This window comes from Puntigrus tetrazona, chromosome 20, assembly GCF_018831695.1.
Source record: "Puntigrus tetrazona isolate hp1 chromosome 20, ASM1883169v1, whole genome shotgun sequence".
In the NCBI taxonomy this organism is placed as follows: Eukaryota; Metazoa; Chordata; class Actinopteri; order Cypriniformes; family Cyprinidae; genus Puntigrus; species Puntigrus tetrazona.
In genome coordinates this window covers 7125419-7142823 of record NC_056718.1, presented here as the reverse complement: position 1 = coordinate 7142823, position 17405 = coordinate 7125419, and the positions used below count along the sequence as shown (strand labels likewise).

The 17405-nt window shown below is 37.5% G+C and overlaps 2 protein-coding genes and 1 long non-coding RNA gene across 9 annotated transcripts; 1 reads left to right on the top strand and 2 right to left on the bottom strand.

Moving 5' to 3' along the window:
- Nucleotides 1-4041: 4041 nt before the first annotated feature.
- LOC122324389 lies at nt 4042-7050 on the top strand. 7 transcript variants are annotated; one of them, XR_006247165.1, is made up of 8 exons: nt 4049-4403; nt 4871-4915; nt 5012-5052; nt 5689-5743; nt 5910-5944; nt 6033-6489; nt 6654-6751; nt 6910-7050. It is a non-coding gene; the product is annotated as an uncharacterized LOC122324389 (long non-coding RNA). The 7 variants fall into 7 exon arrangements; XR_006247164.1 differs by having other exon boundaries at nt 5898-5944; XR_006247161.1 differs by having other exon boundaries at nt 4044-4403; nt 5689-5944.
- zgc:153383 (uncharacterized protein LOC751751 homolog) lies at nt 6932-10412 on the bottom strand. Its single transcript, XM_043218761.1, has 5 exons — nt 10265-10412; nt 9532-9714; nt 9305-9371; nt 8363-8460; nt 6932-8279 (listed from the first exon to the last, which is right to left on the bottom strand). The coding sequence occupies exons 1-5, from the start codon at nt 10331-10333 to the stop codon at nt 8100-8102; spliced, it is 597 nt and encodes a 198-aa protein (XP_043074696.1). The 5' UTR covers nt 10334-10412; the 3' UTR covers nt 6932-8099.
- A 381-nt stretch (nt 10413-10793) lies between these two features.
- Nucleotides 10794-16257, bottom strand: LOC122324846. The gene is made up of 10 exons (XM_043219542.1): nt 15937-16257; nt 15340-15652; nt 15127-15266; nt 14083-14287; nt 13884-13988; nt 13638-13807; nt 13406-13547; nt 12290-12913; nt 12099-12172; nt 10794-11665 (listed from the first exon to the last, which is right to left on the bottom strand). Exons 1-9 carry the CDS (start codon nt 16255-16257, stop codon nt 12108-12110), a joined length of 2085 nt encoding a protein of 694 aa, XP_043075477.1. The 3' UTR covers nt 10794-11665; nt 12099-12107.
- Nucleotides 16258-17405: the final 1148 nt, after the last annotated feature.

Sequence of the window (17405 nt, the reverse complement as noted above, 5' to 3'; positions counted from 1 at the left end):
TCCTGTGTCATTATGAATTGAGAATCGGGGCCTAAATATGTATCGAGCTAAAAGCGCTTTGATGAGGGCCGAATGCATATCTTGAATTATATCTGCCGTACTCTGACATGCACATGATTGCGCATGATGCCTAAACCACAAAACAAAAATAGAGGACTGAAATATTTCATGGTTAGCCCAACCGAAAAATACCAAAAATCTCCCCAATATGTGTTCATTATCAAAAAAAGATAATTTTGGCTTGCCTACTCACTCGAGTTTTGAGGTTTACACCCTTATGAGGGCAGATGTGACCTCTTGTCTTTGAGGTCCTCGCTCTGTGTTCGCGGAGCAGGCAGCGCCTGGTGGGGACTTTCCAGAGCTCAGGGAGAAACGGCATTATATCCGCAGTACTCTTTTCTCACAGCGTGATACAGGGAGCTTGGTGGATTTAATACCCGTGCATGCAGATCTATATACGTGACCATGGGCTTCAAAAACAGTAATAAGGGTCCATTTTCTGAATTTGAGATTTATACATGGCATGAAAACTGAATAAACAAGCTTTCAATTGGTGTATCTGAGAAAATATTTGTCTGACTGCTTGAAAATCTGGATACTGAGGGTGCAAAAAAAAAAACTAAATACGGAGAAGCTCGCTTTTAAAGTCGTCCAAATGAAGTTTTCAGCAATTCATGTTACCAGGAAATTCACAAAATAACTTCAAGCAACATCATCTTTACTTAATATACTAATGATTTTGGCTAATTCATTTTTAGCTGTTGCTAGAGATACACCCATCGTGACATATAGGTTCAATAATGCAAAAACAACATTAAATAGCTAGTTTCTTGTTTCTCATATGCCTCGATTCTGCATTTTCGTACAAGACCAGTGCAGAAATGACTGTGCATGTTTGTAAATGTAGAAATCTGAAAAAGTCTGGCAGTGCAGTAAAGTCTAGTAATGATGAAATTGTAGAATTCGATCTGTTCTGGTTTTAGCAGCATCGCTGTTTGCAGCAACGTCTGGGAAAAGTCTGCGGCTCTGGTGCGCTGAAAGAAGAGATCTGGGTTTTTGGGCAAAGCAGCAGCAGGAAAGAGGATGGGTGGTGGAAATCCCCGTCAGAGCATATCTGTGCAGGCCAGTCAGCTGCATTTCTGGACTACCGAAGTTGTCTTTAGTTAAAACCAGTTTTTGTGGTTTCTCCTGTTTGAAATATGCTAGATTCATTTTCAGTTGCTCACAAACTGACATTGTTTGCTTACACTTACACTTATAAGTAAATCCCATATAGCTAAAATTACAGATTTGTTCAATTCATTAGTTAATGCATTATGTAAAATGAATTAATGATACCTAAACGTTTAAATGTAACCAAATAATGCTTTAGTAATCAGAGAGATGGCCTTTAGAAACGCTTGATTTGAAGGGGTGGTGTAGGCCTGGAAAAATGTATGCATGCAAACGCTTGAATCCAACTTTAGTCAGATTCACAAGGCATGATTACAGATATTTTATGTCTTATGGACATCTCTGTCAGTAAATATTTGCTACAATATTCACCGTAGCTCCACTGACATTATTGGGAAGACGTGCATGTGCAAACTTGTGTATGTGTAAATTGGATTACAAAGTTTAGGGTTGAACAGTTTTTCACAATCTGAAAACACATCGAATTCATTCAGTCTGACTAGTTTTGAACAGATACTTTTAAACAGATACTAAGCCGTTTTTTAGTCTGGGTGCATTTTACATAGCGTGCGGAAATGAATGGATTGCAAAGTTGTATTGCAGATTGTAAAACAGTCACGTTAAGATCTTGATGTCATTAAATCACTTTTAAACATTTGTGACTCTCAGTCACACTGTGGACGGAAATGAATGTGCAGTGGAATAAAGTCATGCCAAAACTTTTGTGTTCAGCACACAGACTGTGAAATTAAATATTCCTTGTTTAACTGCTCTAGCATGGAGCTTAGCTTGCTGTTTTAGTGTTAAATACATGTGATACAACAACATGTCATAGTGTGGACAGATTTTTTAGAGGGGACATCGACTATTGTTACGTTTCTGTTGTTTAAAGCATAAAGAAGAGAGAGAGAGAGAGAGAGAGAGAGACTACCGCTTTGTGTATGTTTTATTTTTAGCTAACTTTGGCTAACCCTAGAGTTGGAGGTGTGTTATTACAGCAGTGGGACGTTAAAAGAGTGGGTCTGTAAAAGCAGCATTTGTCATCACAACCAAACTGGACAACGTCCAGACAGTTGTTGGGCATCATTGTGGGATCAGGACAAGGATTTGAATAAAAGGAAGTTGTCCCTAATAACTCACGGAGGGCTAATGACTGTGGAGAGCTATTTTCAGCCTGGGAGTCTCTGCAGAATGCATTCATGTCTATTTAAAAAAAAAAAAAAAAAAAAAAAACCCAGACTCACCCACTTTTCTGCAGCTGTCTGACGCAAAGCCACGGCGGAAAAGGTGAACAATCTCTGATGTGTGCAGAGTCTAGACGGATGTAACAAATAACACAGAATCCCCCTGCTAGTTTAGAAACAAATCTTTGTGAAGGGTACAATCACAGAGGATGAGGGATGCGGTGTGACCTATTTTTGGAAGTCGCTAGCTGTGGTGTGATGCATTCAGGGCACCGAATACAATGTATGTATAATGAAGTGAACCACAAGTGAAACTATAAGCCACGTTTAAACATCTGAAGCGCAAAAAGAGATGGGCGAGCATGGCAGGAAAAAAAAAAGTCTCGCTTTCCCACTGTAACAAAATACAGAGTTTCACAATAGCAGTTAGCCCAGATAAACGCCGCCATCAAGTGTTGCTAAATACTATCATTAAGAGATTTGTGTAATCTGTGTTTTTCCACCGATTATAAACCATGACAGTGTACTTTGTGCTTCTGGCTAAAACGCTCTATCTGTGATATTGCTTTCTCCAGGGAAAAAGTCCTCTGGTCTGAGAGAAGTGTGCAACACATCAAGCAGCGCTTAATGTTTGTCCATTTTTAATGTTAAAAGACAATGGGAAATACCCTTTTCACCGTGCTTCTCCATCACTCTACATATTAGAAGAAAGAAAGAAATTTGACCTCAAAAGAAAAATAGTTTATTATGCATTGTTACTCTTTCCTATTAAATCAAAGTTAAAGTGAACCATAAAGTTCATCATGAAGGTATTTTATAAAACGTGTGTGCTATGTACTCTTTTAAATGCATGTGTACATCTGGTACAGTGCTTTCTGGGTGTAATGGAAGATTTATGCTAGGCTACTTGTTTCTTCTGACAACACACGATTAACATTGCCATCTGCTGGCTCTTTTGAAGAACGCATAAAATATAACTGTTCCATAAAATGTCCTGTAATATAATAACTGTAGTATCGTTAACAGAAAAATAAATATGTTTTTAATATTTTAAGTTGGCGAGTTAAGCCCCTATAGCCATTATTCTCATTGTAGAACGTCCTTCAGCCAATCAGATGAAAAGAATCCTGTTGTCATGGCAACAGATTGAAATCTCCGTCCTCAGTAGTTTTTGGTAAACATTGTATTTTAGATGAAATCTTTATGGTCTTTTCTCAGTTTGTTTGTTGTCTTGTAATCTCAGAAACATCACGAGGAGAATCCACGTCTTATAAGACATGAACGTTTTTGCCAATAAGGTGAGATACAGAGAAAACACGCTTTCTTGTTTATCGTCAGAGACTATATATTGTAGACTTAATAAAAGCGGTCTGTAGGTCGTTCACTTAATGTGACTCAAAAGTAACAAAGTTTTGTTTTAAAAACCCCTGCAACCTTTGGATGATCGTGGAGGCTGGTAAACAGACCTGAACCTTTCATGAGATGATTTTAAAGTTCAGGTCAGAAAAAAAACAGCTGCTTTTAGGTTGTTAACTAAACTCATAATTAACACTATTGTACTTTTTGTACTGAAACAACGAACTGCAGCACTGGAGGAAATCAGCCTGAACAGGCCTTGGGAGCATCTTCATTTTTAAGGTAGGAAGAAGAAGCCGACGCTTTTTAGGCTCTTAGTGGAAAACTAATGAACTAATGAACACTGTTGTGTGTTTTTCATGTTGAAATACCAAACTAACATTTGAATGAAACCGGCCGGAAACTTTGGGAGGATTTTCAGTTTCAGGCAAGAAAAACAACCTCTTTTTTTATTAGAAGCGAACCGATAATTAAATGACTAATAATCAAATAATAACTGACACATTTGCTCTTTTTATTTGTATTTATACGACAAACTTCAACACTGGAGATAAAAGGCCCGAAGCACTGAATGATTTTCAGTTTTAAGGAAATCCCACCGATCTGAGGTTATTAGTACACTGGAAAAAGAGATTTGATGCTGAAGGAAATACTACAAGTGTATCTTCTACACTAAATCATTTACTTCAGGTAAGAGTTAAAAAAATGAAGTATCATTTTCCCATCATGCAGTGGGGCATGAATAATTAAAAAGGTAAAAAAATACTGTTTTTTAATTGCATCTACATTGTTTTGTGGTTGCTTTTGTAGTTAGGTTTAGTAACTTAATGTTAAATTTACTGGGAATTTCCAAGTAAACTTAACTTATAATTATGGATTTTATTTGACAATTTCCAAGATTTTTCAATTAAATCCCACTCCATTTTTTTCTCAGTGTTAAAATCCTATGTTTTTTCACTAATTAACTCTTTTTTTTCTGGTGTATTGAAACAAACTGCTCCTTTGGAGGAAACTGGCCTGATATTTTTTTTTGGGGATGATTTTTAATTTCAGGTAAGAATAAGTAACTATACTTTAGGTTGTGAACAGAACTCATAATTAACAACATGATTCTTTTTATTTGTAATGAAACGACAAACTGCACCATTTCAATGAAGACAGAAATCTGCCTGAATCCTTCATGGGATGATTTGAAACTTTAGGTGAGAAAAAGGACCTGTCTTTCAGCTTTTTAACAGAAATCATAATTAACTCTGTTGTTTTTTATTTATTGTAACATCAAACTGCTCGACTGGAAGGAAGTGACCTGAATCATTTTTAGGATTATTTTCAACTTCAGGTAAGAAAAAGGACATATTTTTAGCTCATCTCCTAATCAACACTATTGTTACTTTTTTACATTTAAACAAACTTCACAACTGAATGAAATCTGCCTGAATTGATCTTCAGATGATTTTCATTTTTAGGTTCTTTGTCAAAAATTTCTATGAGAAAGTCTGACATTTGTACAATTACTAAATGATTTCGGATCGAAGCCAGTGTTTTGCAAAACAGAATTGCCTGAAAGAATATAATAATGATAATTTGTAATATGTGCTGTATTTAGGTCACAGAAGTAATGCTGTAAGATTTATTCTACTCTTTCTGACACCACACGGGTAATATTGCCATCTGCTGGCTCTTTTAAAGAACGCATTATAAAAATACAAATATATGACTTTATTCTGTTAAATACCCTCCGCCTTTAACTCTAGAAATTGGTACCAAAAAAAGAAAAATAAATGTGTTTCTTTTATTTCACGTTTATTTCTCATTACTATAACTCTTACTGTAGAACGTCTTTCAGCCAATCAGATGAAAAGAATCCTGTTGTCATGGCAACAGATTGAAATCTCCGTAGTTTTTGGTAAACATTGTATTTTAGATGAAATCTTTATGGTCTTTTCTCAGTTTGTTTGTTGTCTTGTAATCTCAGAAACATCACGAGGAGAATCCACGTCTTATAAGACATGAACGTTTTTGCCAATAAGGTGAGATACAGAGAAAACACGCTTTCTTGTTTATCGTCAGAGACTATATATTGTAGACTTAATAAAAGCGGTCTGTAGGTCGTTCACTTAATGTGACTCAAAAGTAACAAAGTTTTGTTTTAAAAACCCCTGCAACCTTTGGATGATCGTGGAGGCTGGTAAACAGACCTGAACCTTTCATGAGATGATTTTAAAGTTCAGGTCAGAAAAAAACCAGCTGCTTTTAGGTTGTTAACTAAACTCATAATTAACACTATTGTACTTTTTGTACTGAAACAACGAACTGCAGCACTGGAGGAAATCAGCCTGAACAGGCCTTGGGAGCATCTTCATTTTTAAGGTAGGAAGAAGAAGCCGTGTTTTTAGGCTCTTAGTGGAAAACTAATGAACTAATGAACACTGTTGTGTTTTTTTCACGTTGAAATACCAAACTAACATTTGAATGAAACCGGACGGAAACTTTGGGAGGATTTTCAGTTTCAGGCAAGAAAAACAACCTCTTTTTTTATTAGAAGCGAACCGATAATTAAATGACTAATAATCAAATAATAACTGACACATTTGCTCTTTTTATTTGTATTTATACGACAAACTTCAACACTGGAGATAAAAGGCCCGAAGCACTGAATGATTTTCAGTTTTAAGGAAATCCCACCGATCTGAGGTTATTAGTACACTGGAAAAAGAGATTTGATGCTGAAGGAAATACTACAAGTGTATCTTCTACACTAAATCATTTACTTCAGGTAAGAGTTAAAACATGATATCATTATCATTTACTCATAATTAACACCATTGTGTTTTATGTATCGTACTGAAACAACAAACTGGTTGGTTGGGGTCTTTATTTTTCTACTGACTTTTTTTAATTGAAACTGAATGTTTTGCATACATTTGCTGGACGCTGAAGAGGTGAACCAGAGAAAACCGGTGTGGGTTTTGTCCACTTCATATGTCTTGCATCACAGAAACATTACGAGAGAAATCAGCCTCTTATATACCAATACGGTGAGACATGGTGAAAGAGCACTTTAGTTTTTAATGTTAGAAACGGTCATAATCTTAATAAAACCAGCAATGATGATTCAGAAATGTCAACTTAATATTACTAGCCATTTTATTGCCAAATGATGCACCTTGTGTGATTTTTATTCATTTTTTTGCAGTGTACTGTAAATGAACCAGATGGAGTTCTGCTCAGTTGGATCCTGTCATAAGAACGTCCCTCTCTGAATGAAAGCAGACTCACTCAGAGGAGCAGGGTTACGCTGAGGACGCGCTCAACCGGCCTTCAGTACCACACAGACATTGAGACCTTTGTTGCTCAAGACAAAAGCGTATCTATCAGTGAGGGAGCACAGCTCTGCCCACACAACACAACCCACAGGCTTCAGAGAGCTTCAGGAGTCCAACGCAAGCACTTTCACAGCGCTTCGGGATCTGCAAGCTGCTATAATAAAACACGATATTCATAAACTCACTAAAAAGTCAGAAAAACAAGCTCAGGAGAAACGATGGCAGGGAGAAAATACTGTATGAAAGGGAGAGTTTTGAATGTTGCCAAAAAAAAATAAAAAATCCACATTTGGATTTCCATGACAATCCAAAAGAGGAAAAATAATTCAAATGAACTTAACTAGTCTTCTGTAATTCTAGCGTATAACACAAATGTATAGTGATATAAATGTCTAATTATAAATGTAAAATACACTAACAGTTCAAATATACTTAAAGTGAACTAAACCAACATTTTTATTACTTTAAATGTAACCTGAAAATAAATATAATATTAAATGTAAATGTAAATATTAAAATAACGCAACTAAACACTATTTAAGTCACATAAGATATAATACTGTAGTATTTTATTCACGTTAAACGCAAAATGGTAAAAAAAATTACATTTCTTTAAAAAAAAAATTAAATAAAATTTTAATGATTCAGTGTAAACAACAAGACAACTATCAAGCATTACCAGTACATTAAATACAATTTTCTGTGTTAAATATGTGTCTCTGTATTGATGCACGTCCATCAAAAGGTTCATAATACTTTATACATTACATACCGTCAATTAAAAACACACACACACACACACAAATAGAAATGTTCTGCGTAATCATGTTAGAGTTGTTCCATTTCTAGAAGAATTAATTTTTGGTCTGAGGCTAAAGAACTGGCTCATCTCCTCATTAGCACCATGATCAGTATTTATAGTCTCACCGGCCCAGGATCAGCGCATTAAGGCAGTCAAAGACTCAAGTTAATATTCAAAATCAGATCCTGAACACGTCCCTGTGGTAACAAGTGCTTTAAAGAATACACGTGACACAATTATGACTAACTCTGCTTGTGATTAAGTGCTAGTCACAAGAGCAGGGACGTGCACAGTGTCCAGCTCATTGGTCAACTGTACTTGAGTACTGGTAGCGTCGGGCCGGTCGGTCTGCGGATCCTCGTCTTCATCATCCCGATGCTCTTCAAACAGGTGCTCTGCCTCTTCAGAGAGCCGCGTATCTTCATCTCTCTCTTCCTTCTGTCAAATAAAAAACACATTTACATTACGACGGTTCTGATTCTGAGTTATTCCGATTATACTAATGCAAATGACTGGCGTACCTCCCTCTTCGACCGGCTGTATTCATCTATGGCGTACTGGTATTTAGCTGAGGTGATGCCAAAAAGCGATGCCATTCGCTCGCCGAGGTAGTCACAAGCTGAAAGACGGGGCAGGCAGGATTTGACACGGCTATGAGAATCCGAATATGAATATTTATACGTGGCATAATAGGTTGAGATACAAGCACTGGTTTAATTCTTCACGGATGTTTGTGCGTGTATTCATCTACGCACAGGATGAATAAAATAGTCCGGCTTTGGTGTTTAGTGAATTTCAAACGATTAAAGACAATCTCATGATGCGGTGCCTGAACTAGATAGCAGGAACGTTATCGTTTTGAAATATATGATTATTTTCGTCTTCCGTTTTGCATATTTGAATAAAACATCAAAACCAACACGTCATAATCATTTAACATCATTCATAATTGCCCGGGGAGGATTTTACTGCTAATTGCAGACACAAACACAAATAGGAAAAAAAAATTAAAATAATCCCCATGCGTGATTATGCACGTTTTTGTGCACAGTGTATGATTTTATTTATCAGGGTTTCTCCTAAAAGAAAAGCTAAGATTGCTGTTAATTTTGCAGAAGCTGGAGTGATGTTAAAGTGGGGATAAAATATTGTTGGATAGTTTTTTATAATATTTGCATAAATAAAATAAAAATAATTAAAAAAAAATAAATAAAAAAAAAAAAAAAAAAAATATATATATATATATATATATATATATATATATATATATATATATATATATATATATATATATATATTTGTGCAACAGTTCTGTAGCAACTTATTTATGCAAAATAAACCATTGGCTTTAATGTGCAAACAAAACAGCATGCATATTTTTAACGTGGAGCACTTTAGATGAATCACAGTTATTCACATAAGTTTAAAGATCCACGTTTTTTTTGGTTCTGAATTCGACGTACCAGATATAGTGGATGTAGCTGCTCTCCACATCTGAAACCAGACATACGGGCCCCAAGTCAGCTTGGACTTAAAAAAAAAAAAGAAAATAAACCCTACGTTATAATCACCTCTCATTTCAATTCTTTCACTGCATAGAAAAAACCCTTCATTGCAGGTATTGGAACGACACAAAGGTGAATAAACGATGCTGAAGGATCCTTCAAGGCATTTGTTCAAGCGCACATACTGTGTCTATAGAGGACAGAAGGTCTTGCTTTGCGTGCTGTGTTTGGTCTTCCTCCTCCTCATCTGTGCTGTATTCTTCCATGGTCTCCCCGCTGGAGAAATGAATAATGCGGCGCGGGGTCTTCTCTTTTCTGTCCAGATCACCGAGCTCCACACACTCGTATTCCTTCTCTTTTCCACAGCTCTTCCACAGCGGATACATTAAAAATCAGTTAGTTATACGCAATGTGACTGACTTTTAAACTGGAAGGAGGGAAGAAAACTGGCCTAGTGCCCTTAAAAAAGTTAAACACATGAACAATAGTTATTTTCCACATTACCTCAGTAAGTAATGGGTCTAAAATCATAATAAATGTATATGGGTCAGCTTTTTTTTTTAAAAAAATCTGACATTACTAATACAAAGTTAAGTATACTAATATAGTAATATTTGGTGGATCAGACCTGCAGTAGCTATAATATATATGTGTATAGTCTGACCGGTTTAGGTGTAAATGTAAATATGTTAATTAGTATATTAAAAACGATTATTTTTACAGCATTATTACGGCCATGGTTTAATTCCAGGCCCAACGTGAAAGCTTGAATTAAATCCAAAACGATAACAGTAACATAAAACGGTGCAAACTTTCGCTATGATTTATTGGGATTAAAAACAAATGCAAACATGTATCGGGAGTTATTCAGACGTGTGATGTTACGCGTGATTTAAATGAGTCAAATATATAATTTACCTTGTCTGGGTCCGTATCATTTGTGACAGTAATAGTGACGCTGGATAGATAAAGGGGTATTTCTGCCATCTCTATTGTGTACAAACTCCGCTTTCCAGCGCTTCAGCATCAACCTGACCGGGCGGAGACATTAGTTCATGCCTCCGGGCGGAGCCGACGGGACGCTACTGCGCATGCGCCGCCTAGCGTTCTGGGGCGTCATCAGCGCTTGTTTCTACCGTGTGTGTGTGTGTGTGTGTGTGTGTGTGTGTGTGTGTGTGTGTGTGTGTGTGCCTTTATACAAAATTTTGCAATATCCCAAATTTGTTTCTACTGAATTACACAAATATATAACCTAGTACGTTAGCCTTTTGAAATTCTGCCTACATCTACCTTGTAAATATACATCAATGACAGTTTTGACAAGATTTGTTGTATTTTGAATCCGATTTTTCTTTGCAACAGGCTAAAAGTTGACCATGTCGACTTCAAAGTTAAGGACTCATTGGTTTGAATACACATTCAACCAAAAACTTGTAACATCGTAACATTGATAATTCAATGTACTTTATTTCTGACCAAACGTACCATGTTTCAGTAGTGATTGCACATTTTCGGTTGTCACGGTCATGTTTTGGTAACGACCACTTTACATTACAGCATTTTAACTGACATACTATTTAAAACATTATTTTTTTCTCCCCCAAGTAAAGGATTACGTGTTCTGTTTTTCGCTGCCGAAACAGCGATGGCATACCTTACGAAGACATTGAACTTCACTTAAAACAGTAAAATATATTTTTAAAAACAATAATGCAAAAATGATTTCAATATAAATTTCACAAGTTGAAATGTAAAAGTTAAGGTTCAGCACAGCTGAATATATATATATATAAAACCACTGTGTTTGTGTACAATAATTCAACTTTTTAAAATAAAAGTAAAAAAAAGGGGGAAAGTGTTTTTGCAGTCATGCGTGTAACTTTATACAGCACAAAACAAACATTCCATTACAAATTCTAATAAAATATTTCAATACTGCTTTAAAAAAGCGTCACATCTAAAGTGCTCAAACAACACATTTAAACTATATTAACACTCCAAAACCAAAAACTCATCAGGAGGCAGTTCTAGTTCGATTGCTTTTGAAAATAATTCTAAAAAAAACCCCCAAAAACAAGCTATTTGCAGAAAAAAATACAATGCTACATTATATACTGGCAAAAATAAGTAGTTAATTTAAACATTATATATATATATATATATATATATATATATATATATATATATATATATATATATATATATATATATATAGTCATTAGTCACTAACATTTCAATTCACTGAAAGTGACATAAATAACGATTTCAGAACATAGTTTCCAACTCCAAAAGGTTGTCGGTGCTAAAGGCCTGGTCAAGCTTAAAGAGAGAGAGAGAGAGAAAGAGACAGAGAGAGAGAGAGAGAGAGAGAGAGAGAGAGAGAGAGAGAGAGAGAGAGAGAGAGAGAGAGAGAGAGAAAGAGACAGAGAGAGAGAGAGAGAGAGAGAGAGAGAGAGAGAGAGAGAGAAGAGAGAGAGAGAAAGAGACAGAGAGAGAAAGAGACAGAGAGAGAAAGAGACAGAGAGAGAAAGAGAGAGAGAGAGAGGGAGAGAGAGAGAAAACATTTACCATTTACAAAAAAATCGAAAAACCATACACCAAGTATAGTCTATGTACCACTGCTGATTGTCCATGACTTAGCACTTTATTATTAGAAGGTGTTTGAACACAACATTGAGATAATTATTGAAATATCCCTTATAACCTGTCTCAGGATACATAAAGGCATTTGTGAATCCACAGAAACACTTACCACTGCTGCTCAGGACGTCAAAGATGTCAGGATTGTGTCCTCCATCACATCATCTCTGCTTCTGGTTAAAGACTCTATTACAAAAAAACCCCACTGTAGTTACAAGCCCAATTATATTTAAATGTGATCTTGCCGATGCCTTTCAACCATACTTCAGATGTTGCTCAATATTACATAAATCTAAAATTTACCCAGCACCGCTTCAGTCAGCAAGTTGGATCCAGAACTCCCGGTTGAACCGGTGCTCAGTTTATCGGCCCTGTTCTCATTATAGTGGTGAATGATGTTCCTCATTTGATACAGATGTGTCGACGGCAAAGACATGTTCAAAAAGTAGTCGTTCTTCTTCATTTGAGCAAACAGTCGCTCTGAAATCTGACTGCTGACTCTGTCAGCCAGCTGAGGCACGAGGGAGAGCTTCCTCAGAACGTCTCCGTCTGCGATGCCTTCATGAGAACGGCCACAAAGTACGTAATGGTCAGCTGAACCCGTCACTGGGTGTCCGTGAGGATCCGCCTGTCTGCTGTTCCCGTCCAGCCAGGGCAGAGGCACTTCCAGCTGTCCACGTCTGGCCAGCTCTTTGTTGGCTTGAGTGGGTTCCACCAGGCATCCTTCAAATGGAGAGAAGGGTAACTTTTCTGATGCCCTTAGATTGGTGTGTTTTGCAAGAGCCTGCGCAAAGTCATAAATTACGATATTAGGCATGTGATGCCATGATAACAGCAAATCAGCAAAATCTTGAGGGCTCTCAGCTCGAAGACTGCATTTCAGGCTGTAAACAATTCCACAGGGGCACATAATGACCCCCCAGCCTCCTAAAAAGACAGGACAACACACAGAGAGAGAGAGAGAGATGGAGAACAAAAAACAGTTAATGAATATATTAAAGTATATAACTGTAAGTTTTCACAGAAATCTTAAGCCACCGTTTTAACATTAATAATAATAAGAAGAAATGTTTGCCAATTCAGCTTAAAACTTATTCAAATATAACTTTTTTATTGCATTTATATTAAAATGAATGCAGTCTGTGACAGCTTTCAAAATCAAAAACAAATCAATATTTCTGACCCAAATTCCTGAACATGCATTCTCCAGAGTGTAAAAAAATGAATGGCTAATTCACAAATATTGTTTGGGGAAAGAAATGTTTTAACTATGTCTGTCTTGTCATTAAAAGGTATCTGCATCCTTTTTAACTTCTCAAGAACGCTTTACGTCATTTAGAGCATTTAAAATAATAATAAAAATGATATATTATGATACTGATATTATAGTTTAAACAACAGAATAGAAATTAAACTCACCAGAGGCACTCCGGATTTTTGAACAGATTTTGTCATATGTTTGCTTGGATTTCATTTCATTGTATAATCTAAGAAGAAGATCGCTGCGAGATCCAGCGGAGTCCACACCACATTCAGTGCATAAAGTTCTAATCACGTCATCCTGTCAAAACCAACAATATTTCACACGCGTTCGTTTGAATTCCAATAACGTACTCAAAAACACTGAAAGTGTCGTCCTAACAAAGCAAACCTTCAGTTTGAAGAGTTCTTCTCTCAGTTTTTCTTCTGTAACGGCCGTTTCATCGTTCACTTTCTCAAACTCGGTGTTTAGCACAGTGTCTGAACGCCGTGTGTTTTTACCAATCCAAGGAGCCCAAAAGTGATAACTCGGCGGGACTGCAAATGGATTGTGTCCACCATCTAAAACAGCAGAAGGAAATCAGAAGATGCATTCTTTCCAAAAGCTCAATATATAGCGTAATATGCACACATGTACTCGCAACAAATCCTCGACAGATCATGTCTTTAGACAGTGACTCCCAGAACTCTTCCACACTGACCTCCCCTTTAAAGCTCTCTGGAGGTTTTTCGATGTCATTTTCTGAAAACAAAGCGCGAGCATTTTACTATGAAGACAAACGACATGTCAAAAAAAAAAACGTCAAAGGGTTAAACTGGCATTACAGTTTGTATACCTGATAATGAAGAAGCAGCGTGTTTGTGTACGCCCATGATAACCACCGGAGGGTGATCGCCACACGAGGGGCATGAATACTTATAGTCATGATCTGTCAGGGCTTCGAACTGCAAATAAGCATCCAGCATTGTGTCTGGAGGTGGAAACTCCACTCCTGTGGTAAGCCGTAAAAACTCAACTGCCCTGCTCATTGAAGTATGGACCTAGAAAAAAATGTGTTGATGGCGACACCCCCCACAAAATTTTTTTTCAACATTTAACTTTTAAAAATAGCATTTGACAAGAGCATTCATGAGTGTGAATTGATTGTGATATTTTCAGATAACCGGCTGCATGTTATTTACAGTTACATGAAAATGTATCAGTTACATTTTATATTAAATGCAAGATAAAGTTGAAAGTGCCCTTTCGACCCACTTAAGTCCTTCCTTATATGTAATTTCACTATAATTCTCTCTGTTGTCTTTGTAACCGTGTTAAAGTGTAGTGCCAAATGGTATCAAATAACTTGTATGTTGCTCGAGGTTCAAATGTAATTTTTGTGCATGATCAAACCAGTGATCTAAAATGTAATTAAAACTCCTAATTTGATATTATTACTGTACTTGAGTGTGTTAGGAAAGTCATGAAAGTGAACTCTTTTCAAAGTATAACTTTAAAGGAGTTTTTAATAATCTGAAGAATACATAAAGTGCTCATTTGAAGAATGAAGTGTACTTCTTTTTCATTTATTGATTTTTTTTACAAGAGTATTGTCATGCTGTGTTCATATTATTCTGAGAAGCTTTTAAATACTTTTCAACAAAGTTTCAATTTAATTATGCGATGTATTCACGTAAAAAACAGATCTGGTATTGGAATAAAATGATAGAATTACTGATTATAATTGATGCTATAATTGATTTTAAAAGAAATAATAATGAAAAGATGATGCCAAACTACTGAAAGGTTATAGGCTGCAGCTGCTCTCGTTTATCAGAATAAATTAATAACACAAGAGGAAAAAATTGTCAGGCCGTCACGTAATTAATCTGAAGATTACCTGCAAAAGGTTTCTCAATGTTAAACATAAGGGTATGTCAAGGATGATGTGATCATTGAAGTTATGGAGGTGATCTTTCCACTCTTGATAACGATAAAACATCCCACACTGCGGGCACCGCTTGCTGTAGGTGGCGACATCTATCAATTACAACAAGTATACATTACAAAACACAGCTGAACAGCACGCGAGCCTGAAAAGAATATCATCTACCTTTAATGATGCACCAGTTGGTGAGGATTTTGGCGTTGTGTGTAATTAGCATAGGATCGCTGAGGAGCACCTCCCCTGGACAGTCCTGACACACGGTCTCATTCGGACAGAGGTGTTGTGGGTAATCTTTGAGTGCTGACGGCACCCGCATATCTTCAGGAAGAACGGCAGGTATCTTCTTTTTCTGGAGAATGTAACTCACCATACACCTCAACCCCAGACCTTTCGGTGGATACCCGTGCCTGTGGTCCGCAATGTCCTCTTCTTCCGAAGCGTGGCCTGTACGGCGTTCCTCAGTTCTGAAAAGCTCCTGCTGCGTTTGAAACAAATGCCATTTGGCGACATATTTGTGCAGACACGAACGGCGCAGTTTGGTACAAGGACAGTGCCAAGAGTCTAATTTAGCGTTATACGCGACCATGACGCGGCCTAAACGGCTGTAAGGCGATACGTTGGGTTCAAAAACCGAAGCGAACCTCTCTGCCGGCGAGCCCGATCGAGGCGACGCGGAACGAAAAAGGCGAGCAGCTACCATCAGCAAGCGCCCGCAGGCGAGGCATTCTTTTTCTTTTTTCTCGCTGAACCATTTCCCCTCACCATCTCGGTCAAAATGCCTTCCTCCAGCGAGACGCGTTCCACCGAAGACCCGCAAAAGCTCGCCGCACCGATGTGCACGCACTGGTACGACGCGATGCCGCTCCTCTGCGCCACGTCTACGTTCATCTGGCACTCGTTCGATTCGCAGAGGACTCCGCTGTCGTCTCCCGGCGTCTGGTATCGGACGTGAAGCGGGACGCCGTGGCCTTTTACCGCTTTGAGAACCGCGAAAATCCCGTTCGCCTCATCTACGCATTGGCTCGTGAGCTGAAATGTCTCACCGACGGCCGATAGCGACCGATCCGCGTGTTTGCGCTCCATGTGCTTTGGTAGGTTGTTTTTATTGATGAGGATATTGCACGAAGGGCATCTTTTTTTAATTACAGGGCGCACGCGAAACTTTGCTGCTGCTGCTGCGGTGGACGGCGGCGCGTCTGTTTTCGTCAGACCGGTCTTATCTGCACGGAGGCCGGTGGCGTGTATGGGACGAAGGAGCAGACTCTGCTGTACTGATGGCTGATGGGGCGTTTATAACCGTCGGAGAGGTCACCGGCCTACCGGCGCCCGATAGCGTTTTTGAGGCCGATTCTGAATTCGGGTTATGTTTACAGACTTGTAAGTGGTTCTTAAAATCGCCTCTCCTAAGAATGGTCGTCGGGCAGTACATACAGTGGTAATGGAGCGATGCTCTACAGCCCAGGCCGCATCTGTGAATAATGAAGTCTTAAACAAACAAATAAAAACATGAACATTAGCAGCACGTAACGTATGATAAAACGCATTTGTGTAAAGAAATCGGTTTATACCTCCATGGACGACTGCTTTTTTTACAGTGGCTTTTCAAGTGTAATTTGACTTTGTCTGGTCTGCAGGGCTTAAATATACTGGCCATACAAAAGGGACAATGAAAATTGTTGCAGCATTTTGTGCATCTCTCCAACTGAGGAAATCTTCTGTCTTTTTGAATGGTGATATGGCCCTTGCAAAGGAAAGTAAGAGCGGAGTTAAGATGACATTTTCTCGGTTTTCTAAACAGGCACTGATTAGAGCGCCCATTAAAGATAAGATGAAAATTCAGTCATCGAATTACAATAAGCCATAATGTTTTTATTTATTTCAAACGGTCAGCACTAGTGATAAAGCGCTTAACATTCATAGACATTGAAACGTTTCAATCTCAGTTTTTGAAGAGATGACGAACATTTCATTTAGGCTTTTATTAACATTTAAACATTAATCAATGCACATACATAGAGCAAGAGTACACAGGACGTATGAGCACCGATCAATGTTTAGATATAAAGGGTTGTACTTTAAATGTAATAACACATCATTCAAATCTCATGAAAAACATTATCTGTGTTTTAAAGATAAATGAGAGTTTCTCCCCCCTCTTGGTTTGGAACAACATAAAGGTAAGTAAAAGTAAAAGTTATATTTTTAGTTTAACAGTTTTTCTGGTCTGTCTG